This window comes from Taudactylus pleione, unplaced genomic scaffold (assembly GCF_031769625.1).
Source record: "Taudactylus pleione unplaced genomic scaffold, aTauple2 ptg000202l, whole genome shotgun sequence".
In the NCBI taxonomy this organism is placed as follows: Eukaryota; Metazoa; Chordata; class Amphibia; order Anura; family Myobatrachidae; genus Taudactylus; species Taudactylus pleione.
In genome coordinates, this window is record NW_028284604.1 from 11,532,978 (window position 1) to 11,553,609 (window position 20,632).

Genomic DNA, 20,632 nt, shown 5'->3' on the forward strand with positions numbered 1-20,632 from the left:
TAACGCGACCCGGCTGTCCCCAACTCTGCCGACCTGCTTCTCCTCCCCAGGCTTCAATCGGGGAGAATTTATAAGTTGGCAAACATCGGTTAAAATCGATGTTCCAGAACTAATGTTTAGGACTAAAAAATATTTTGTATCCAATGTTAAAAACATTGGTACTTCCAATGTTTTCTTTCGATGTCCCATCCTATCCCGCTGGCTGTGCTTCAGTCAGGGTTACAGCTAGATCCCCTTCATACAAATACAGAAGGGGAAATATACCTTTCCGAAAGGGTAATGAGATCTAGCTCTTCCCAATGTCTAAAGGAAAGGTATATATCCCATTCACTAGCCGTACCTGGAAGTGATGTGAGTGAGGGTGGAAGTGCAGGTTTCTGCCCACACTTTCCACGAAAATAAGAAAGTTGGCCTCTTGCGGGCTCGGTGGCTCGCCATATGAATATATTCCCCCTCTATGCCCACTTGGATGGTAAGGAATGAAGTTGGACACTGGCTGATGACGTCATTGTACAGAAACTGAAGGGGATCTAGCTCTTCTTACGGTAGAGCTTATTTTCCCTTCTAGCTAGGGACCTGGAAGTGACGTGAGTGAGGGCGGAAGTGCAGTTCATGCTCATTAAGGCCAGCTAAAGTAGTAAGTTGTCCCCGCTTTGAGAAGGAATCCAGACGGATCATCTTCTGCTCCAAGGTGGAGAACCTGGAGAAGGGTGAGAAATGTAACTCTTTCTTTTTCAGGAAACTCCACTCAGGCCACACGCCCCTGACTGAGCTGCGGGATGAGACTGGCAACCCTAGACAGGGGAAAGAGGGCGTCATGAGGGTCATCACAGACTACTACAGCAACCTCTACTCCCTGAAGACAAAAGAGATGCGGCTGATAAGTTCCTGTCAGGTATCACTAACACAATTGACCCTGCAGGTAAAGCAACCCTGGACACCCCCTTGGCATTGGGAGAGTTGCACTCTGCCGCTAAATCCTTTAGGCAAGGCAGGACCCCAGGCAGTGATGGCCTCCCAGCAGAGCTATATGTAGCGCTGTGTAACCTCCTTGGCCCGGACCTGCCCGAGCTGTACGAGATAGTGGTGGAGGGCAAATTGCCCCCGTCGCTGAGGGAGGAACTGATCGCGATCTTTTATAAGCGGAAGGGGGAGAGAAGCGAGCTAAAAAATTGGAGGCCCATTTTTCTCCTGAATGTGGACTACAAAATCCTGGCCAAGGTACTAGCCAACCGGCTGCAGACTGTCATCGGACAGATCATACATCCGGATCAAACCTGTGGCATCCCAGGCCGCAGGACTGCAGACAGTCTGGCACTCCTCAGAGATATGGTCTACTACATCAAGGACCAAAACGTACACGCGGCTCTGGTCAGCCTCGACCAGGAAAAGGCCTTTGACCGTGTCTCCCACGATCTAATGGGGAACGGTACTGCAGAGGTTTGGGCTAGGTGAAATGTTTTGTACATATGTCAACCTAATGTACCTTTATATCCACAGCTCGGTGCTGGTGAACAGCTGGAAGACTGACCCCTTTCTGGTACTCTCCGGGGTCAGACAGGGCTGCCATCTTTCACCTCTCCTTTCTGTTTGTGTTATAAAGCTCCTGGCCGAAAGCATCAGACAAAGTGCAGAGATCAGAGGGATCATCGCACCGGGTCCGGATCGTCGAGAGGCCAAGTGTTCCCCGTACATGGATGATGTCACTGTCTTCTGCGTGGACCCGCGCTCGGTGGCAGCACTCGCCCAGATCTGCGAGAATTTCGGCAGAGCTTCAGGGGCTAAAGTCAACTGCGGTAAGTCAGAAGCTATGCTCTTCGGGCAGTGGCACCTGTTATCCTCCGCGCCATTCCCCTTTGCTGTCAAGTCGGACATCATAAAAATCCTGGGAGTTTGGTTTGGTGGCGAAGGAGCGGTCCTGAAGTGTTGGGATGAGAGACTGGTGACTGTGCAACAAAAGTTTGGACTGTGGAGCCTCCGAGACCTCACCATCGAAGGGAAACCACTTGTGCTGCGCAATGAGATCCTCCCCGTCCTGCAGTACACAGCGCAGGCCTGGCCACCTCTGGCCGCGGTCTGCAGGGCCATCACAATGGCAGTGTTTCACTTCATCTGGGGCTCCAAAATGGACAGAGTCAAGCGGTCAGTGAAGTACAAGGAACCCCTCAAAGGAGGGAAGGGCATCCCAGATATCCCCACCATGCTGCGTGCCTTCTTCGTGTGCAACTGCATCCTCAGGACTTTATGTGAGACTGTTAAGGACTCATCGGGATACTCCATGTCTCGCTTCTTCCTCCTACCCCTTCGGAGGGTCCTAGGCTGGGACAAGTGGGACAGCTCCATCCCTTACAATTGGAACACTCCCTGGTTCTACCTGGATGTTTCCAAATTTGTGAGGGAGCACCAATTGGAAGGACTTAAACCGGATCTGTGGAAACCAAAGACGATTCACAAGCTCATCAGAGCAAAGGACACGATGGAACCAATCCCAGGGCTCCCTTCAGCGACTGCCAAGCAGGTTTGGGAAAATGTGGCCTCCGAAAGGCTCACAAACACAAGGACACATCATGGATGGCCATCCAAGGGGGGCTGCCCCTCAGGTCATTCATGCACTCCCGAAACCTGTGCAGGTACAGACATTGCCCCTGGTGCATCACACATGAGGAAACATCTATGCACCTGTTTTGGGACTGTACCTACGCACAGCTGCTGTTGGATGCCCTGGAACAGGAACTTAGTGACAGTGTGCCAAGGAGTGACCTTTCGTACCACTCGGTACTTTATGGGCTATTTCCTGGCACCCATACTTGTGGGACAATCCAGGAGGCCTGGCACCTCATGAACTGTGTTAAGGACGCTTTGTGGATTGCCAGGAACCGCCTCACCCTGAGGAGGGAGAGGATGTCCATCCAGGACTGCCGCAGGTTGATTCACAGCCTGCTGACTATTCTATCATGGACAACCTGGAGGAAGGGGGGGACTAACCCTCCCTTTCCTCTCTCCCAACGCGTGACTGTTTAACGAAGGACTGGGACTGGCCCCCCCTCAATTTTTTTATCCCTTGCCCCTTTTTTTTCTTCACATTGCCGGACGTTTTGTTAATGTACTCCTCTACCTACTGTATCTAGTGTAATTATTGTATAGTACTTAATATATTTATTGTATTTATTGTGTATATTCCCCCAACCCTCATGTGTCTGTCTAATAAAGCTTCGGCCTGTGATTCCCACCCCCACCCCCTCTACCCCATAGACCTTGTTGATTAGTTTTTTCGTAGGTAATGAATGTGAGGCGCGGTGCACGGGGTGCGGTGCCCTATACTGTGCGCCATATAGGGCGCGTGACGTGGAGCGCCCCGCGCCGTGCTTCGATCAGCGCGCTTGGGTTTAATAATGTAGTGTGGATAAGCTGTGCTGCGACACAGTACTCTTGTATGTAATGTTTATGTGTGTTTTTATGCTATCTTTATGTCAATAAAGTTGTCCCCGCTTAAAGAAGAAAGTGTCCCCTCGTGGGCTCGCTGCGCTCTCCACACTTTGGGCTCGGTGGCTCGCTATAACGCTATAAGCTTATATTTCCTCTATGCAGGGGCGGATTGGCCATTGATTTCTCCGGGAAGTGGATGTTTTTGTCCACGCTTTCCAGGAAAATAAGAAATTTGACCCCTTGCGGGCACAGTTACTTGCTACACTCGCCACATGGTTATATTCCCCCTCTATAACCACTTGGATGGTAGGGAATGACTTTGTACACTGGCTGATGACGTAATCGTACACAAACGGAAGGGGATCTATCTCAATCCCTGCCTTCTATGCTCGCTTGGATGGTAGGGAATGACGCTGGACACTGGCTGATGACGTCAGGGTCCCCTCCGTGAAGGGGATTTAGACACTACCCTTCCCCTACCCTTTCCCTGCCTTCAGCAGCAGTGACAGTCGCGCTGTAACGACGCAGTAAGACCAAAGCGGCCATCTTCCTTCTTCCGCCTCTGTGCCAGTATTACGGAGATTGGCTACACCCCGAGTCACGTGATCGGGCTGACACTGCGTCCCGGGAAGTGACCGATGTGGAGGCTGAGGTGCTGATCGGTTTCGGCTAGCCAGTCCCCCGTGCACCGTAACGTGGAGGATCCCCGAGCAACCCGGCCCGCTCCCTAGCTGGTGACACGTTATACAGACCGGCGCCATCATGATTAAAGCCATCCTCATCTTCAATAACCACGGCAAGCCCCGGCTGTGCAAGTTCTACCAACACTACGTAAGTCACGTTATAGCGGGGACAGTGGTGCTCACCCAACCAGCTCAGTAGTCAGCTGTCCTAGTGCTGCTTCATTGTATCCCTGCTCATCCAATGACACTAACCAGCCAGCATCGCATAGGGTCCAGTGTTAGGGATGCAAGAACTACAAGTCCTAACGTTCCTTAATGGCCTAGCTGTCTGCAGAACTGAATGTAAAATGTACAGACCTATTTAGAGTTGGGAGATGTGTCCTAGCTCAACTCTGAATTTCAGTGTAATCATAAGACTGCCCAGTATTTATAGGCTGCATGGTAAAAAAACAAATACATTTGCACTGCTTGCATTGTAAAGTGGTTTATCCAGGTGCAAGTTGCACCTGTTGTTTTTTTTTTTTTTTTTTCTCTTTGCTCCCAGCTCTACATCAGTCCCCTAATGAGGACACTTGTTAGTGAATGGAGGACTGCTCAGCATGCCAACATTTTTATTGTATCAAAACAACATATTCCAATGTAAAGCTTGCTACACACCTTTTCTAATACAGGCTGATATGGTAAAACTCTCCAGATCAGCCGTGCAGTGACCTCCCCTGTCAGTTTGCTGCGAGCACCTTACACACTGTACAGAGTTAGCACAGTGTGTACAGGCTTCTATGGGATTGGGAGGTCGGGCTGACTAATATTAAACAGAACATAAGATGCGACCTCCCGATCTCGACCATTGCAGGAGTGTTAAAAGCTGTCTAACGGCTAACGCTCCTGTAACAGTACAGCATACTCACCTATACAATCATTGGCCCAAACATCCAATATCAGGTGATTGGGCCAATGATTGTATAGGTGTTTACCCATCTTAAAGGGCCAGGTTGAAATAAACAGAGTCGAATGACCCGGCATTTCAGACCTGGTCACAAGAAGGGTTGAACGCTTGTTCAACCTTGCTCGTGATGCAGTGTAAACGAGTGACCCAGGTCGCTCCCGTACACTACATAGGAAGAGCAGGCGCTTGGGGATGATCTCTCCAACTGTACTATGTTTAGATACATGTAACATGTTTTGATACAATAAAACAAATTTTTTTTTTTTTCCCCCAACTAAGTATGTTTGTGCACCAGAGACATATAGGGAATCAGGACATTTAACCTTGTACTGTTTTCTTGTCACATTCAGACCTAAAAGTACTGGCTTGGACCCGGGACACCGAGCACAGGTTGAAGCCGGGCTACCCCTTTTATACCCATTTCACACTTGCTCCAATAACCCGGGTTATTGCAGGTGAACGTGCAGCAACCCGGGTTACTGTGCTTTGTGAAAGGGCCAGGGTGAAATAAGCATTTCAACCCTGGTCACAAGAAGCGTTGAACGCTTGTTCACCCCTGCTCGTGATGCAGTGTACATGAGTAACCTGGGTAGTATTACATTTAGGGAAACAAACCTGGTTATTCCTGGGTCACCACCCTTCACAACGGACCAGGTTTTGCAGTGAACCGGGTCCTCCGGCATTCAGTGGGTGCTTGGAGATGATCTCATCTCGATGTTTACATATGATAACAGTGGCGCTCACTTCCAAGCGCCACTTTCCCCGGCCAATCAGTTTGTTTTAGGCGTGACCCGCATCGCAACTTTCACACTTGAGCCAGGTCATCCACTTGCGTTGCAAGTCCCAGGAAGAACCCTGCTAGCGAGCAGAGTTGCAGACCCGGGACTGTCAACCTGGGTCGCACCTTTCAGACCTAGGCCAGACCCGGGTTGATGCGTGTTCACGTTCAAAAACCCAGGTTTTAGGCTTAAGTCTGAAATGAGTAGAAGACTAGCAGCTAAAACCCGGGTTAACCCAGGTTGCTGCTAGGTGTGAAAGGGGCCACAGTTGGATTCCTGGGCAGAGTGACCCGGCAATCTAACTCGGGTAGCTTGCAGGGTTTAACATGGGAACGACTCTTGTTACTATGCAGTGTAAACGGGTATCCTGGGTCTGGTTTACAGCATGGAGAGTTCTGGATTTTCCGGTGCTTGGAGTTGTCGTCACCTCCAAGCGCCAGCAGACCGGTTCCACTGCACGATCTGCAGGAAATTGTGCTGCATGTACAAATGACCCACAGATGCAGCGAACGATGCAGTGGGAGCGCGCATATTGCGAACACACACTTAACGATTTGAACGTTTTGATGTTCCGATGCGTCGGAAACTGCCAAATCGATCAAAATATCATCTAGTGTTCAGAGACCGACTGATTCGTAGCTGAAGCTGACTCCAGATGCAACTTTAAATATGTCCGTTGTGAAGTGCTGCATGCTGTCAGATGTTTGACAAGATGTTGGAAACTCGTCTGACAAGTGCACTTTATGGGCCCTATGTAATCTGGTTGTGCTGTACACCTATCTCCACTGAGAAAACGTAGCACAGCATGAATTGGACGATTGTTTTGTGATTAATGACTGCTACATGTAGGCAGATCCTGCTGCTCAGCTTATGCGGCCATTTACGTTGTACAGTATTTCATCGGACGCCTTTATGGTCTGTTAATTTATTATTTTTCACGTTAACCAATTGTGCTCTTAAATATATTTGCAGGGTGCAGAAAATATTTACTCACATTTATGTTAGACTGGATAAAATAGCCAAATAAGATGCAGGCTATATAGTCCTAGGCCTGTCTGCTGTTTCTCACATGACACCATGTAATGTGATTTAGTGATGGATTTGCAGTATCAAATGAAGCATTACTTGATGGGCTGGATTATAAATCTGCGATCTAATGACAAGGATCACTGAACAGTGAGAATACTGTCTTGTGTTGGTCTGTAATTACAGAGTAGGCTAGATCTGTGTATGCTAATCGCCTTAAAGCAATATTATACATTAGGGAATCTGTATAACACTTTTAAACCTTGATGAATAGACTACTTTGTCTGTATGCACCAGATTCATTCATTAGTTTCAGCATGGTGTAAACCCATATTTTCTGTTTTTATCTGCATTGATGATCTGAATTGCATCTAGTGCAAAATAAGCGCAGCCTATCTAATGCAGTGTGATGAACTGATATGAATAGCTGCCTTAATATTTTCAGTTACCATTTGTAGTCCACTTGCACACTCAGGCAAAGTGTTTTGCAATATAGGGCCATATCCAATTAGCTGCAATAAGCAACGATTGTGCGAAATGCTTTCACCAGTGCTAACTTTCCCACAAAACGCAAATCATCCTATCCTATTAGCGCCAGCTTTGCACACTTGAGAATTCTCCATAGTCAAAAGCGGCGAAAAGATTTCACCATCTCGGAGCAGGTGAAAAGTTGTGCAAAGCCGCTATTTTTAGCTAAAAATGTCGGGACTTGGTGAGGAACCCCTTGAACACCCCCCCCAATGACTAATTAATCAAAATAATTTTTTGATTTGCTTAATTTGGCCAATAATGACATTTCATTTTTGGGGTGAAAAATGTAAAAAGTGTTAAAATTGGTTTAAAGTAGTGGGGTAGGTATTTTGGGGGGCTGTATGGATGGGACTGGTGTTTTGGGGATTTCAGGTGAAAATGAAATGTGTATTTTTTTTTAACTGCACTTCTATGACACAAAAACATACACCCATTTTAATGTGCCCCCAATTTAACTACAACATTTATTTTGGGGCGAAAAAATAATGCTTTATACAATTTTTTTTTTTTTTTTGTACTATTAGAGAAAACTACATATAACAGCCTTTTGGCACAATTTTAAAACCCCAAACCATTTGATTAGGCCCCTAACAAGGTAACATTCTAGAAGTCTATCTTAGTTGACCAATTTTGGGGTACAGGCAGATTTCCCAATTTTTAGCTTTTCACTGCTAATGCTAATAACATCTTTCAGGAAATGCCGCATCGCATCTTTCGTAATAGGATTGCCAGAAAAGTGACACATTCTGTCGAGCAGTGCGAAAGATTATACATGCGAAAACTTAACGTGTTTGCGGCTAATTGGATATGGCCCATAGTTGTAATTAAGTATTTAATTGTGGTATGCAGTCACATGTCGACCTGTTCTGAATGTCGACATACAGAAATGTTGAAATGGTCAATGTTGACATTCCCATTATGTCTACATTGTGCATGTTGGCATAGCATTGTAGTGCTAAATTTAGGCATAGGTTTAGGGTTAGGTTAAAATAATGAAAAATGGCATGTCGACATAATTAATATGTTTGAATGTTGATATGTTAGATGTCGACATAACGTTCTCATCAACATTCAGAACCGATATTCTAAATTTCGACATATCATACAATATCAGTCAATGTATTACTACAATGCCTATCAGTACAAGCTGTAAAATTTAGATTTATATTGCTTAAATTAACAACTTACCCTTGACATGTAATGTCCTTATTATTGCTTTTCCTGTTTAATTTAAAAGGTGCTCATTGTAGTAAATGGGTTTTTAATGTTTTTTTTTTTTTTTTCTTTATTTCAGAGTGAAGATACACAGCAACAAATTATAAGAGAAACATTCCATTTAGTGTCTAAAAGGGATGAGAACGTCTGCAACTTCTTAGAAGGAGGATTGTAAGTATATAAACAGCCATGTAACTGGTTAGGGAAATCCGCTCAGTCAGTTTATTTAAGCAAATTACTGAGGTGTACCTGCAGTGCCATGGTGACAAATATAATATTCTAGTATACCAGGTAAAAGCCTTATTTTAATGTAGAGTAAAGGTTCGTACACACTTGACGATATTTGAAATGACTGAACGATATCGTTATCGTTCAGGTGTTCACTATATTGGCCAGTGTGTACACTAAAACGATGAACGATAAGGACGAACGACTAACGATGCGCGCTCCCGCAGGTCATTGGTCATTGCCGTTCATCGCCCGAGCATGCAGGCCAACCTGGTTGTTGCATGTTTGGGCATGAGGGAGGGAGCCCGGCACTGAACGATATCATTCATGATATCGTTCTGTGTGTGTGTGTGTGTGTGTGTGTGTGTGTGTGTGTGTGTTTCAATGTCGTTAATGATACCTGCCGGGGACACACTAGACGATATTGCTCATGGAGCGAATCGTCTAGTGTGTACGCCCTTTTTAAAACTGTGCCTTTCTGTCTTTGTGTCACAATGCAGTAGGTGTTCTGTAATACCCCTTTTACACCGGAGCTAAAACCCGGGTTTTTGAAGGGTTAACCCGGGCAGCTCCCTGGTGTAAAAGGGGAGAGAGTTGGATTGCCGGGTCGAGTGACCCGGCAATCCAACCCAGGTGACTAGCAGGGTTTAACACGGGCGTAGCCCGTGAAACCCTGCTGTGAGAACAGCGCACTCCGGGTCACGATGACCTGGAGTGCGCTGCTAGCCGGCCGATTGGTCCGGCTTCAGTGGCGCTTGGAGATGACGTCATCTCCAAGCGACCACTTTCACTCCGCTAAAGCCGGGTCTATGCAGACCCGACTGTGGTGTGAGTGGCGCTGACTCGGGAATATCCCGAGTCGGCGCCGGCAAAATTCCGGGTCTGATCCGGATAGGAACTTTTGTTCCAACTCCGGGTCAGACCCGGAATTTAGGTGGAAAAGGGGTATAAGTGACCTGCTGATGTGGGGAGAAGTGCATGTAGCACTAATACAATGTTATTACTCGGAGCCAATATACAGGCCTGAAAACTGTCAGATTGACAATGCCACTGGATGAACAAAGAATATGCTTTCGTCAGTACGTGGCATGTTGACTAAAACGGTGAATATAGAATATACTATACAGCTGTAACAGTAAGAGATATATATATATATATATATATATATCATGGTTTTTAGTTCTATAGTGTTCAGATACCTGTGCAATTTCTAGTTTATTGGCGAGGGATACTCTTTCCCCCACTCCTAGTATTGTGCAGGGCCTCTATGAGAAGCACTATTGCTCTCGAGTGACTCGCTTAATGTAACCGCCCCGCATCTCTTTGTGTTTATTTTAATTTTTTTGTTTAAAGAGAAACTAAATCGCTATTTGATAAATGAAAAGGATACTACTTTCAACTAAATAATACATTTAAATAGGGATGTTAATTGTTTACTGAACATAGTATTGATTATAATTCCTTTTGTTCTAGTGAGAGCATTTCAAACAATGCACTCTTATGCTGGGTACACACGGAAAGATTATGAGCGAAAACAATATCGCTGAACGATCTCCCTTTAAAAATCATGGTGGGCTGAATGAACGATATTGTTCATCCTTTATGCATGGACGATGATCGATATCGTTATCGTCCAGCAGGAGCGTGCATCGTTGGTCGTTCATTGCATACACATGGAAAATTATGAACGATATATCGTTGAACGATATAGTTATTGTTCCATGTATACGCACCTTTATATGGAATTTGGCATTTGAGTTGGCTTGTACTAGAAGTTTACCCCCTTGTGCGGTGCTGCGGACACCATATAATCAAAAGATAATAATAGTAATCCCTACCAAGTAGCTCCTATCTTTCAAATTCCAGGGCATCCAGGGAGGAGACCTGTGACATATGAATGTAGCTGCCCTGGGTGATTATGGAGTACTGCTGTATACAGGGCCAAGTTCGTTATTTCTATATAGAATGTGTTTGTCATGTTCCAGACCCCAAAAACCACCTTTTTACCTCTCTGGTGTCTGTCCTGGCTAGCGCAGATGTCCGCTCGTGCTGTGCATCTCTCCTGGATTGCACAGAGGTCCTCTCATGCTGCACATCGCTCCCAGCTGGTACTGAAGTCTGTCTGTGCTGCTCCTGCCCAGTCCGCTCAGTGTCCTGTCACTGAGCGTGGAGATGATTCCCCGCAGCTTTTTGCTCACAGCGTGTCTCCTCAGCATGATAGTACACAAGCTGCACGCCAGCGTTCCTCCTCCCATAACCACAGTATGTGCGCAGCCATGTTGATGTCTGTCACCTGACACTCTTCCTCCACTCACAGAGCTGCTCCCAGACCAGCTGATGGCAGCATTCAGGCCCTCATTCAGAGGCGGTCGGAGGATGCAAGCGGTCGTTCAGAAACTGGGCGGCCGCTTGCATCCTGACCGCCCGCCGCTGTTTCGGTCGTTAGGCTGTGGGTTTACACCCACAGCTCTAACGACCGCTAGGGTGATGGTCGCGATGGTCAAAGACCATCGGGGCTTACGACGAGACCCTAGGGTAGGGTCTCACTTGTCGTAAGCCCCGGAGAGCTTCTGGCTCTGTCAGAGCCGGAAGCTCTCCACTGACATCACTAGTGATGTCAGTGGGGCCTCCCCCAAATGGCAGGCGTTCCCATGGGAACGCCTCCGTTTGGGCTGCCACCCCCCCGGCCCGCCTTCCAAACGGGGCGAGCTGTCATTCAACATCGACAGACGCCCCCTTTGGAAAGAGACCCGCTACGACTGGCGCTGTCGATCGTAGCGGGTCTCACGCATGCACACAAAGGAGCCGGCTCCCTCGTGCGCATGCGCACTGGACAAACATTGAGGCGGTCGTAGACCGTACGGCCGCCTCTGAATGAAGCCCTCAATCTCTGGGAATCTACTCCTATAAATTCCATATCCTGACTGGCCCCTGTTGCCAGTGCAATGTCGCTTCTGCTGAAGTTACAGCTCTGAGCTGAGCTCCCAGGTACTCTGTATCTGAATGGTTCCAGTCTGTAACATTCCAGTTCCAAGTCTGGTAATCAAGTCTCCTATTCCATCTAGCACTCCAGTCTGGTTTTACCATAGAGACTTTTTCATATCTATCTCCAATCTGTCCCATTCGATATATTCAAACATCGGTCTCAAACTGATACAGTTCTACAATTCATCAACATCAGCCTCAAGCCGATCTAGTTCTTCAATTTCAACATCAGGCTCAAACCGGTCCAGCTCTTCAATTCAGCATCACTGGTCCAAACAGGCTCTACTCATCAATTTAGCATCATCGGTCCCAATCCAATTCTGCTCATCTATCCAGTATCATCAACTCCAGTTATATTCTGTTCAGCTCATCATCCATTCCACATCATTGGTCCCAGTCCAATATCATCATCTCCAGTTCCAACCTGCTGTTCAATAAAGACAATCCATTCTATCTCCTCACAGCAACACATGAGGAAGTCCTGGCTCAAGCCTCCCAGGTTTATTCATGCCTCTCATGTCTCCTCTTCAGCCTCCCACACCTGTTCCAGCCCGAGCCAACCCTCAGGTGTGATAGTGTTGTTCCTCTATGCTCTACTGTGAGTGGAAGTAGCACAAAGCTAAGAATTCTTGTTTTGGTAACAGGTATTGAAACCAACACTAGTAAAACATTGGCCTAAAGTGTAAGGTCATCGGACATGATCCATGTGGGAATAGATGAGGCTGCTGTTGATGTTTAACAATGATTTGCAATTTACTGATGTAATGTAATGCTGCTTTTTGGTGGATAAATAAGTATATTTAATTTGTTTCTAGAAAATTAGTTGACTTGTATTAAAAATGCTTGCCTACTCTCCTGATATGTCCGGGGAGACACGAATTTCAGTAAGCTCTCCTGGAAGAGCGTCGCAAGTCCGGTATCAGGTGAGTTTGAATTGATAGTAACAGCTCTCGCAGTTCCTACATCAGTACCTACGAAAGAACTAGGCATGCAGTCATCACCATTCATTTATTAAAATGAATCACAAAATGAATGCATCTCTGTATTCCAATTCTCCCCAGGTACACAAGCAGCTGATAATGGATATAAATGTATTATCTTAGTCACATAGCACTTTGATTCCTTTTGAATTAAGTTTTTTTTTTTAATTTTCCCTTTTTACTTTTCACCTCCAGCTCTGTGACATACTTGTAGTATTTTGTGGTTCAAAAAGCAAACATAAATGAATGCCGGTTATACTGTTATATCAAAGTTTTATATAAAGTCTTTCTTTATATAATTTGCACATATTGATATTTTACAGGTTAATAGGAGGATCTGACAACAAGCTCATATATCGGCATTATGCAACATTATACTTTGTCTTTTGTGTGGACTCCTCAGAAAGTGAACTTGGGATTCTAGATCTTATCCAAGTAAGTGTCACTTATTGGTGTATCCCCACCTGGTAATGAATGGCAGGAAGAACGGTGTATATCAGGCCTGGCCAGCCCGTGGCTCTCCAGCTGTGGTGAAACTACAAGTCCCAGCATACCCTCCCACCGATCAGCTGCTAAAGCTTTTTTGGACTTGTGGTTTCCCAACAGCTGGAGAGCCAGAGGTTGGCCAGGCCTGGTGTGTATGGACATTCTGTATTTCTTCCCATTATGTTACAAAACGCTGATGGAATGCAAAGGCGGCGCAGGGCCAGACTGTTGTCATTTTTACATTTAATTGGCAAGCACAGGCTATCTTATAAGTAACCCTTATTTGGAAGACCCTATGGGGTTTATTTATAGTATAGTGGTTTTGCTGCGGGATTAAAAGCAGCAATGTTATTATATTACTAGACCTGTATTGCTTTTTTGTTGTTTTTAAATCCTTACTGTAATTCCACTGGCAAAACCACTGAAAATCTTCTGAAAACAGTCTTTGGAAAACCATTGTTTAGTGATTAAACACCTATATCTTTATACTAGGGTAAGTACTGGAGTAATAGATTCCAGTAATACTTAACATAATAGAATTTTAAAAGCCAACATTTATTGTTGGGTTCTGGAAATCTCTATCTACAAGGGAAATATGTATATGAAAGTATTACGTTGGGCTTTTTTTTTTTAGTAATTTTGAACTACAATAGTCGGCCCTTACATTGATTTTTGATCTGCACAAAGACCCCCTATTGTTTCCATGACACCTCAGAGGAAGGGATGCAGTCATAATACCAACAGTTGGGATGCCGACGCTTAGAGTTATGGCACCGGAATCCCGACACCTGCCAGAATCTCGGCCCCAGCATCCAGAAGGTAAATGCTGGGGTCAGGGTTAGGGGGTTGGCTTAGGCACTAAGGGGGAAGGGTTAGGTTTATGGTGCAGGGGTTAGGCACTAGGGAGGTTAGGTTTAGGCAGTGGGGAGGGAGGGGGATGCCGGCAATGGTATTCTGACCACCGGCATCCTGTACCCAACCCCAGAGAACTCCATTATATACACCTGTCACATGGAGTATACAGCACAGGCTATTGTGCTGTTACACAATCACAATTTACTGACTATAAATACAACATTTCTGTTTGCTGCTTTGAAGGTAATTATATAATATAAATGCTATTCACCAGTTTGTTATTGATCCCGTGTTGTCGTATCATTTTATTTGAGATGGAGGATTTGAAATATTCATGGAATAATAGAAGACTGACATGAAATATTCATGCAGGACTGACCTAATTATTTAAATATTCTCATTGATTGTGCCCTGTACATCAGGTCCTTCCAGCAACATTATCTATGTGAGGGGAGATTAACTTACCTCTCCTGTAATGATACTAAATGTGCTACTTCTCCCATAGAGTTGTCAATTTAAGTCTAATGCATTCCAAAATATAAAACCAAAAATGGCTCCAAATACTATGTCATACCTGACTTTATTTATAACTGTAGTATTGCACATCCACTTTTTTAAATTTAATGAAGTAAAAAATCTTTTTAAAAGTATATTTAAATGTTTTAGTGGAAAAAAAAAAAAAACTTGGGGGGGGGGGGAGTCTAGCACTAAAGCATTCACAGTAGTATGCTGAGACGTGCCCCCAAAATGGGCGCAACACACCAGCGTTTTTTACACCACGGCCCCATATTCAATTTGGAGTGAAAAGTTGTTTCAAATATCGGCAAGTGTGTACGAACCTTTACTCTACATTAAAATAAGGCTTTTACCTGGTATACTAGAGTATTATATTTGTCACCATGGCACTGCAGGTACACCTCAGTAATTTGCTGAAATAAACTGACTGAGCGGATTTCCCTAACCAGTTACATGGCTGTTTATATACTTACAATCCTCCTTCTAAGAAGTTGCAGACGTTCTCATCCCTTTTAGACACTAAATGGAATGTTTCTCTTATTTGTTTCTGTGTATCTTCACTCTGAAATAATAAAAAAAAAACACAAAAAAACATTTACTACAATGAGCACCTTTTAAATTAAACAGGAAAAGCAATAATAAGGACAACGTTACATGTCAAGGGTAAGTTGTTAAAATCTAAATTTTGCAGCTTGTACTGATAGTCATTGTACTAATACATTGACTGATATTGTATGATATGTCGACATTTAGAAAAATTAAGTACAATTAGGGCTAGCATCTCCAGCATGTGTACAACATTTTGCTATGTTTGCAAGTAAGCAATACAGCAGCTTATAGTGTAAGTGTTTCACTAAAGCTTACGCTGCTAGTAATGTGCAAAGCATAATACTGTAGGCACCAGCTTTCTTTGCATGATTAGCAGTTAAAATAAATACAAATAATCTATGGTGAGATTGATCTGTGCACTTCTCCATTATGAACAGTAGATGGTGCCAGAAAGCTCTGTAAAATATTAAAATTTTGCTCTCTCCCTGTGAGCTTGGGGCCTGATTCACTACGGATCGCAACTGCACTTACACACGCAATCATCCGATTGTTGCGTTCTGCGTATGCATCGCAGTGGGGCGAACACTCCAATGCGATCGGGACCGCGATCGCAATGACTACTCGGACCCATTGCAGAGTGATTGACGGGAAGTGCCGTTTGTGAGTGGTGGTAGGGGGGTGGTCGGCAAAATGCAGGCGTGCCAGGGTGTTTGAACGCTCTTGCAGGGGCATGCATAAATTACCCACTGCAATACCATACGCAGCTTGTGTGCTCACAGCGTGTGATGAAGTTAGCTATTTCTAAGTAACGTCAGGGCATGTGCAAGTGTGCGTGAGGTTGCGATGGTACTTGATGTTACCGTACGCTACGTATTACGGATGTGTGTAAGGTAAGGTGGTCATCTCTATGTAGTGCTGCGACGGGATAGCGATCGCAGTGAATTAGCATATCATCGCAGTCAGATTGCATGCGTAATCGCAGCCACGATCACAGTTGCAATCTGTAGTGAATCAGGCCCTTGGTTGGAAATACTTGGTCCTATTCCAGCAGAGCTTATTACCACATAGGCATCTGAAGGAAAGAGAATATAGAAATGGCATCTTTAGAACGTAAATATTTCATGATCTGGGTCACAGGGAGAGTACAGGAGGGCTACCAATTGGGCATCTGTGGGCAGAATCGGGTTTTCTACTTCAGGGTCCACAGGGTATAGGTGATGATGTGAGTCATCCGGGTACTACGTTGTTAATTTTTCTTCCCAGGATGCACTGGGTCCCTCTGCTGGGCATCTCCGTTTCGTTGGGTGCCCGGCCGGAGTCGGGTCACTGAACGCGGTGGGGCTGTTCCAGCCCCTGAAGATCTTTTTTTTTAAATTTCTTCTGAGCGGACAGCACGGACCGTCCAGTGGAAGTCCATGCTGCTGCTCCGGCACCCCGGCGGCGCTGAGACGCCGGTACTGATCCGGGGATCTCGGCGGGCTTCCAGGGTCTTCGCTAGCAGGGACCCCGGAGGATCACTGTACTGTGACGAGGATTACAGGTAAGCAGCGGGTCTCCGCAGTGGGGACCCGCTGAGACACAGGGGGTCATTCAGACCCGGTCGTTAGCGCCGATGCGCTCGGCCCGGGTCGATGGCCCCCCACAGAGCATGCGCACGACGGCGCCGTCGTGCTCATGCGTGAGACCCGCTACGACCGACAGCGCCGGTTGTAGCTGGTCTCGATCCAAAGGGGGCGAGCTGTCAATGTTGATTGACAGCTCGCCCCGTTTGGAAGGCAGGCCGGGAGGGTGGCAGCCCAAACGGGGGCGTTCCCATGGGAACGCCTACCGTTTGGGAGCAGCCCCACTGACATCACTAGTGATGTCAGTGGAGAGCTTCCGGCTCAGACAGAGCCGAAAGCTCTCCGGGGCTTACGACAAGGGAGACCCTACCCTAGGGTCTCGTCATAAGTCGCGATGGTCTTGACCATCGCGACCATCACCTTAGGTGGTCGTAAGGCTGTGGGTGTTAACCCACAGCCTTACCAATGCAAAGGAGGACGTCTTGAAAATTCAAGAGGTCCTCCCCTCATTCAGACCGACCGCACGCTCTCTGCGACCGGCTCTGAATGAGGTCCATAGTCCTTCTTTACCAGGGCTGAGGACTCCCTGGAGACTGCAGCATGTGGAGCCAGGCACTGAGTCCTGCACTTCCACTAAACCACCAGGGACAACAGGGCTGGAGTTATGCGGAACTCTCCAGCTTCCCGGGGGTTAAATGCTGGCCAGGGAAGGCAGCCTTCCCTGCCTAACAACCGGCTCCTCCCCGCTGCACAGCGCGCCTTTCCACTGCGGTCTGATTGGGCTGTGGCAGCTGTCCTCCGGATCCGCCCACTCAGATCTTCGGCAGCCATTTTCTTTTGGCTGAGAGTTGCAGATCACAGCAGGTGGTGCGGAGCCCATGTCCCCCTACATGCCTCTCCTCCAAGAAGTGTGGTCAGTGTATGTAGCACTATATCCTAGCAGACGTTCGCTAAGTCTGTGTAGTTGATTAGTAGTGCCATTAAGTGCACGTGTTGTTATTTTGCTTTGTATGTGACTGTATGCTAACGCTGTCTGTCTGAGTTTCACTTCTAAATCTGTCAGCCATTTTACTTTCCCTGTGTCTTTTTCTCACTGAGCCCTACTACAGGTGTTATTGGGGTGCAGCCTCAGTCTATTCTGTGTGGTGGGTCACATACAGTATATTGGTATCCTCTTCACCATGTCTGGCAGTGAGAGTGATATGCTAAATTTGGCTCTAGTCCGGATCTTATGTAAAAAGTGTACACCGGAATTAGGGATGGGAGACATGGGGCCTGATTCAGACCCACTCGCGAGCGGCTGTCCGCTTTCAAGTGGGTCGATGTTCTGGACTGAGCATGCGCCCGACGCGACGAGCGAAGGAAAGTCCTTCGCTCGTTGTGTCCGATCAAAGGGGGCGTGCTGTCAATGTTGATTGACAGCACGCCCCCTTTGGTAGGCGTGACGGGGGTGTGCCTCCCTGACGGGGGCGTTCCCACGGGAACGCCTCCCGTCAAAAGCCGGCTCACTGACATCACTAGTGATGTCAGTGGGAGTGATTTTGGCTCTGATAGAGCCAAAATCACTCCGGAGCTTGCGGTTGAAAACCTCAACCGCAGGCTCCGGCTCGCAGTTTCGATGGTCGCGATGGTCACGACCATCGCGGCCATCAAAATGCACGCTCGTATAGCCTGTGTGTGGTGACCCACAGCTATACGAGCGTCCAGGAGGACGCTCCATTTTCATGGAGACCGGCCCTCATTCAGAGCGTGCGCTCTGCTCAGAGCGTACGGCTCTGAATGAGGGCCATGGTCCTTGAGGGATTGTTTGAGGCGTAATGCTCCTCCAGGTCCCTCTACGGTCTCTGCCACTCCGCAGAAACCCCTTGGGCGTGCTTTGCACAAGCACTAACGGCCATTGTGGGACTTTTAGCTATCCCTCCTGTGTTTTCCCCGAAAGAGTTCACACATCAGTAGCTTATGCCCTCTCAGAGCCTGCGTCAGCCGGCTGCACCCATGCAAGTGCTATTCCCCCAGTGGGTTAATACGATTCCCACTGCATTGCAGAATGTGGCTGAGGTGCGCCAAGGGGAGGCACCCCAAGGAAGACCGGCTAAAAGACAGGGTAGAAAGTTGACTTTGGTTTAAAAACAGAGCTGGAGGGGCCTCCAGACTTCCTTCTGCTTCACTCCTATTTTTTTCTTTATTAATAAAAAACTTTCTAACTGTAAATTTTCTTACATATTTTTGGAGGTCTATGTAAAATTCCAAAGGGTACAAATAAGGAAGATAGAAAGAAAACGTATGTGATAAAGTAAAAAAAGAAAAAGATAATAACTTCCAATGGTCATTCACTAGTAAGTTTTAATTCCAAACATAAAGAAATAGAATCTATATTTAGAAAACATTGGAAAATACTGAGAAATTACCCATTTATAGGTAAGGACATACCTGAATAACCACGTTTTATCTATAGGAGAGCAGTATCTTTAAAAGATGAATTAGTCAAAAGTTCAATTGAAGTTGAAAAAATAATGAGCAATAGGAGTGCTGGTTTCCACAGATGTGGAATGTGCTTAATGTGTAGAACAGTAAAGGGGTGCAGCAAAATAAAGGAATTTGTTGTAGGAGGAATAAGCTATCCTATAAAAAAAAAACTTTATAACCTGTAATTCGAAGAGAATGTTATATATGAGTTACAATGTGAATGCAGATTTTTATATATAGGAAAGACAACACAAAATTTAAAAACCCACCTATCTGAACACATATATAACATAAAAAAGGGATTAGAAACACATACTGTCTCTTCTCATTTTAAGCAAAAACATAATAGTAACCCTTGTAGTTTAAAATCCTAGTGGGGCAACCAGATAGTGAATCGCACCTGGAGAAGCAAGAACACAGAAATAAAACTTGCACAGGCTGAAATGGGCTGGATTTATAAATTAAAAATCCTGGTTTCGGGTGGTCGGCATGGTGAATTTGAAATTAAATGGTTTTTATGACTTTTTAAGTATATTAATATATTTATGATTTTATGATATTAAAAGTCTGATTTTATGATATCTTTTTAATACTCTTTGCCCCAATTCATTTATGATTGTGATCTCATATGTTCTGTTTTATGATGTTTATTTACTGTGATTATATATCTGCTCCATGATATTGATTTATTAATATAATCAATAATGCTTTTTAATTTCGTCATATATTTCTTATTTTCTATATATTTATGGACACTTAAATGGACACCGTGCACTTTATACTAAGGCACCTTATTTCAGAATTGGAATGTAAACAAAAAGAAAAACAACTTCCGGTGCATCGGCCATACTCTTTCGGTATGGCGACACCTACTTGGACAATCCAGGTAACCCTAAAGGATGATGCGCAGTGACAACTTCCGGCGGAGTCAATTGGAATGTGTGCCAAGATCAGATGTCTCTGTTAGGTCCGGAGGCTGATGCACACTTACCACTTCCTGTTGAGCCATTTGGAATGCAAGTCGAGTTTTGAGGACATTGTTTCCCACCATGTGGATGGGAAAGTTTGGCGGGAAAATCTGGATGCACCTGGAGGGAATAATTCTAATGGGTTTAATGGTATGGGTTTAAATAGGAGGACTGGGGAAGGTTGTCACTAGGCTACTGATGAAGGACATTCACTCTGAAACACGTTAAGCCGGTGACACAAGAACAAAATGAAACCACTTAAATCTTTAGCTGAACTCTGGGAGAAAGTGGGAGAACAGAAATCCAGAGTTCAGGACACCTACATTTCTTCTATATCATCTGGGAGGGTAACTGAATGCGTGGATATCTCCATAACTCCATGTTGGTGTGATATGCCTGTTAATCTTGTTTTAAATGTGAGTGAGATGTGT

General features: G+C 45.7%; 1 protein-coding gene and 1 pseudogene across 1 annotated transcript in view; both read left to right on the plus strand.

Annotated features, from left to right (window-relative positions):
• The first annotated feature begins 658 nt into the window (after nt 1-658).
• Nucleotides 659-2,984, plus strand: LOC148518129 (uncharacterized; annotated as a pseudogene).
• Nucleotides 2,985-3,890: 906 nt separating this feature from the next.
• The window catches only part of AP3S1 (adaptor related protein complex 3 subunit sigma 1), a 73,647-nt gene continuing 56,905 nt past the window's right edge, over nt 3,891-20,632 (plus strand). Inside the window, exons 1-3 of the mRNA XM_088477728.1 lie at nt 3,891-4,257; nt 8,686-8,777; nt 13,123-13,234. Coding sequence (XP_088333854.1) covers nt 4,189-4,257; nt 8,686-8,777; nt 13,123-13,234 — 273 coding nt within the window. The 5' untranslated portion in view covers nt 3,891-4,188. The remainder of the gene's footprint in view (nt 4,258-8,685; nt 8,778-13,122; nt 13,235-20,632) is intronic.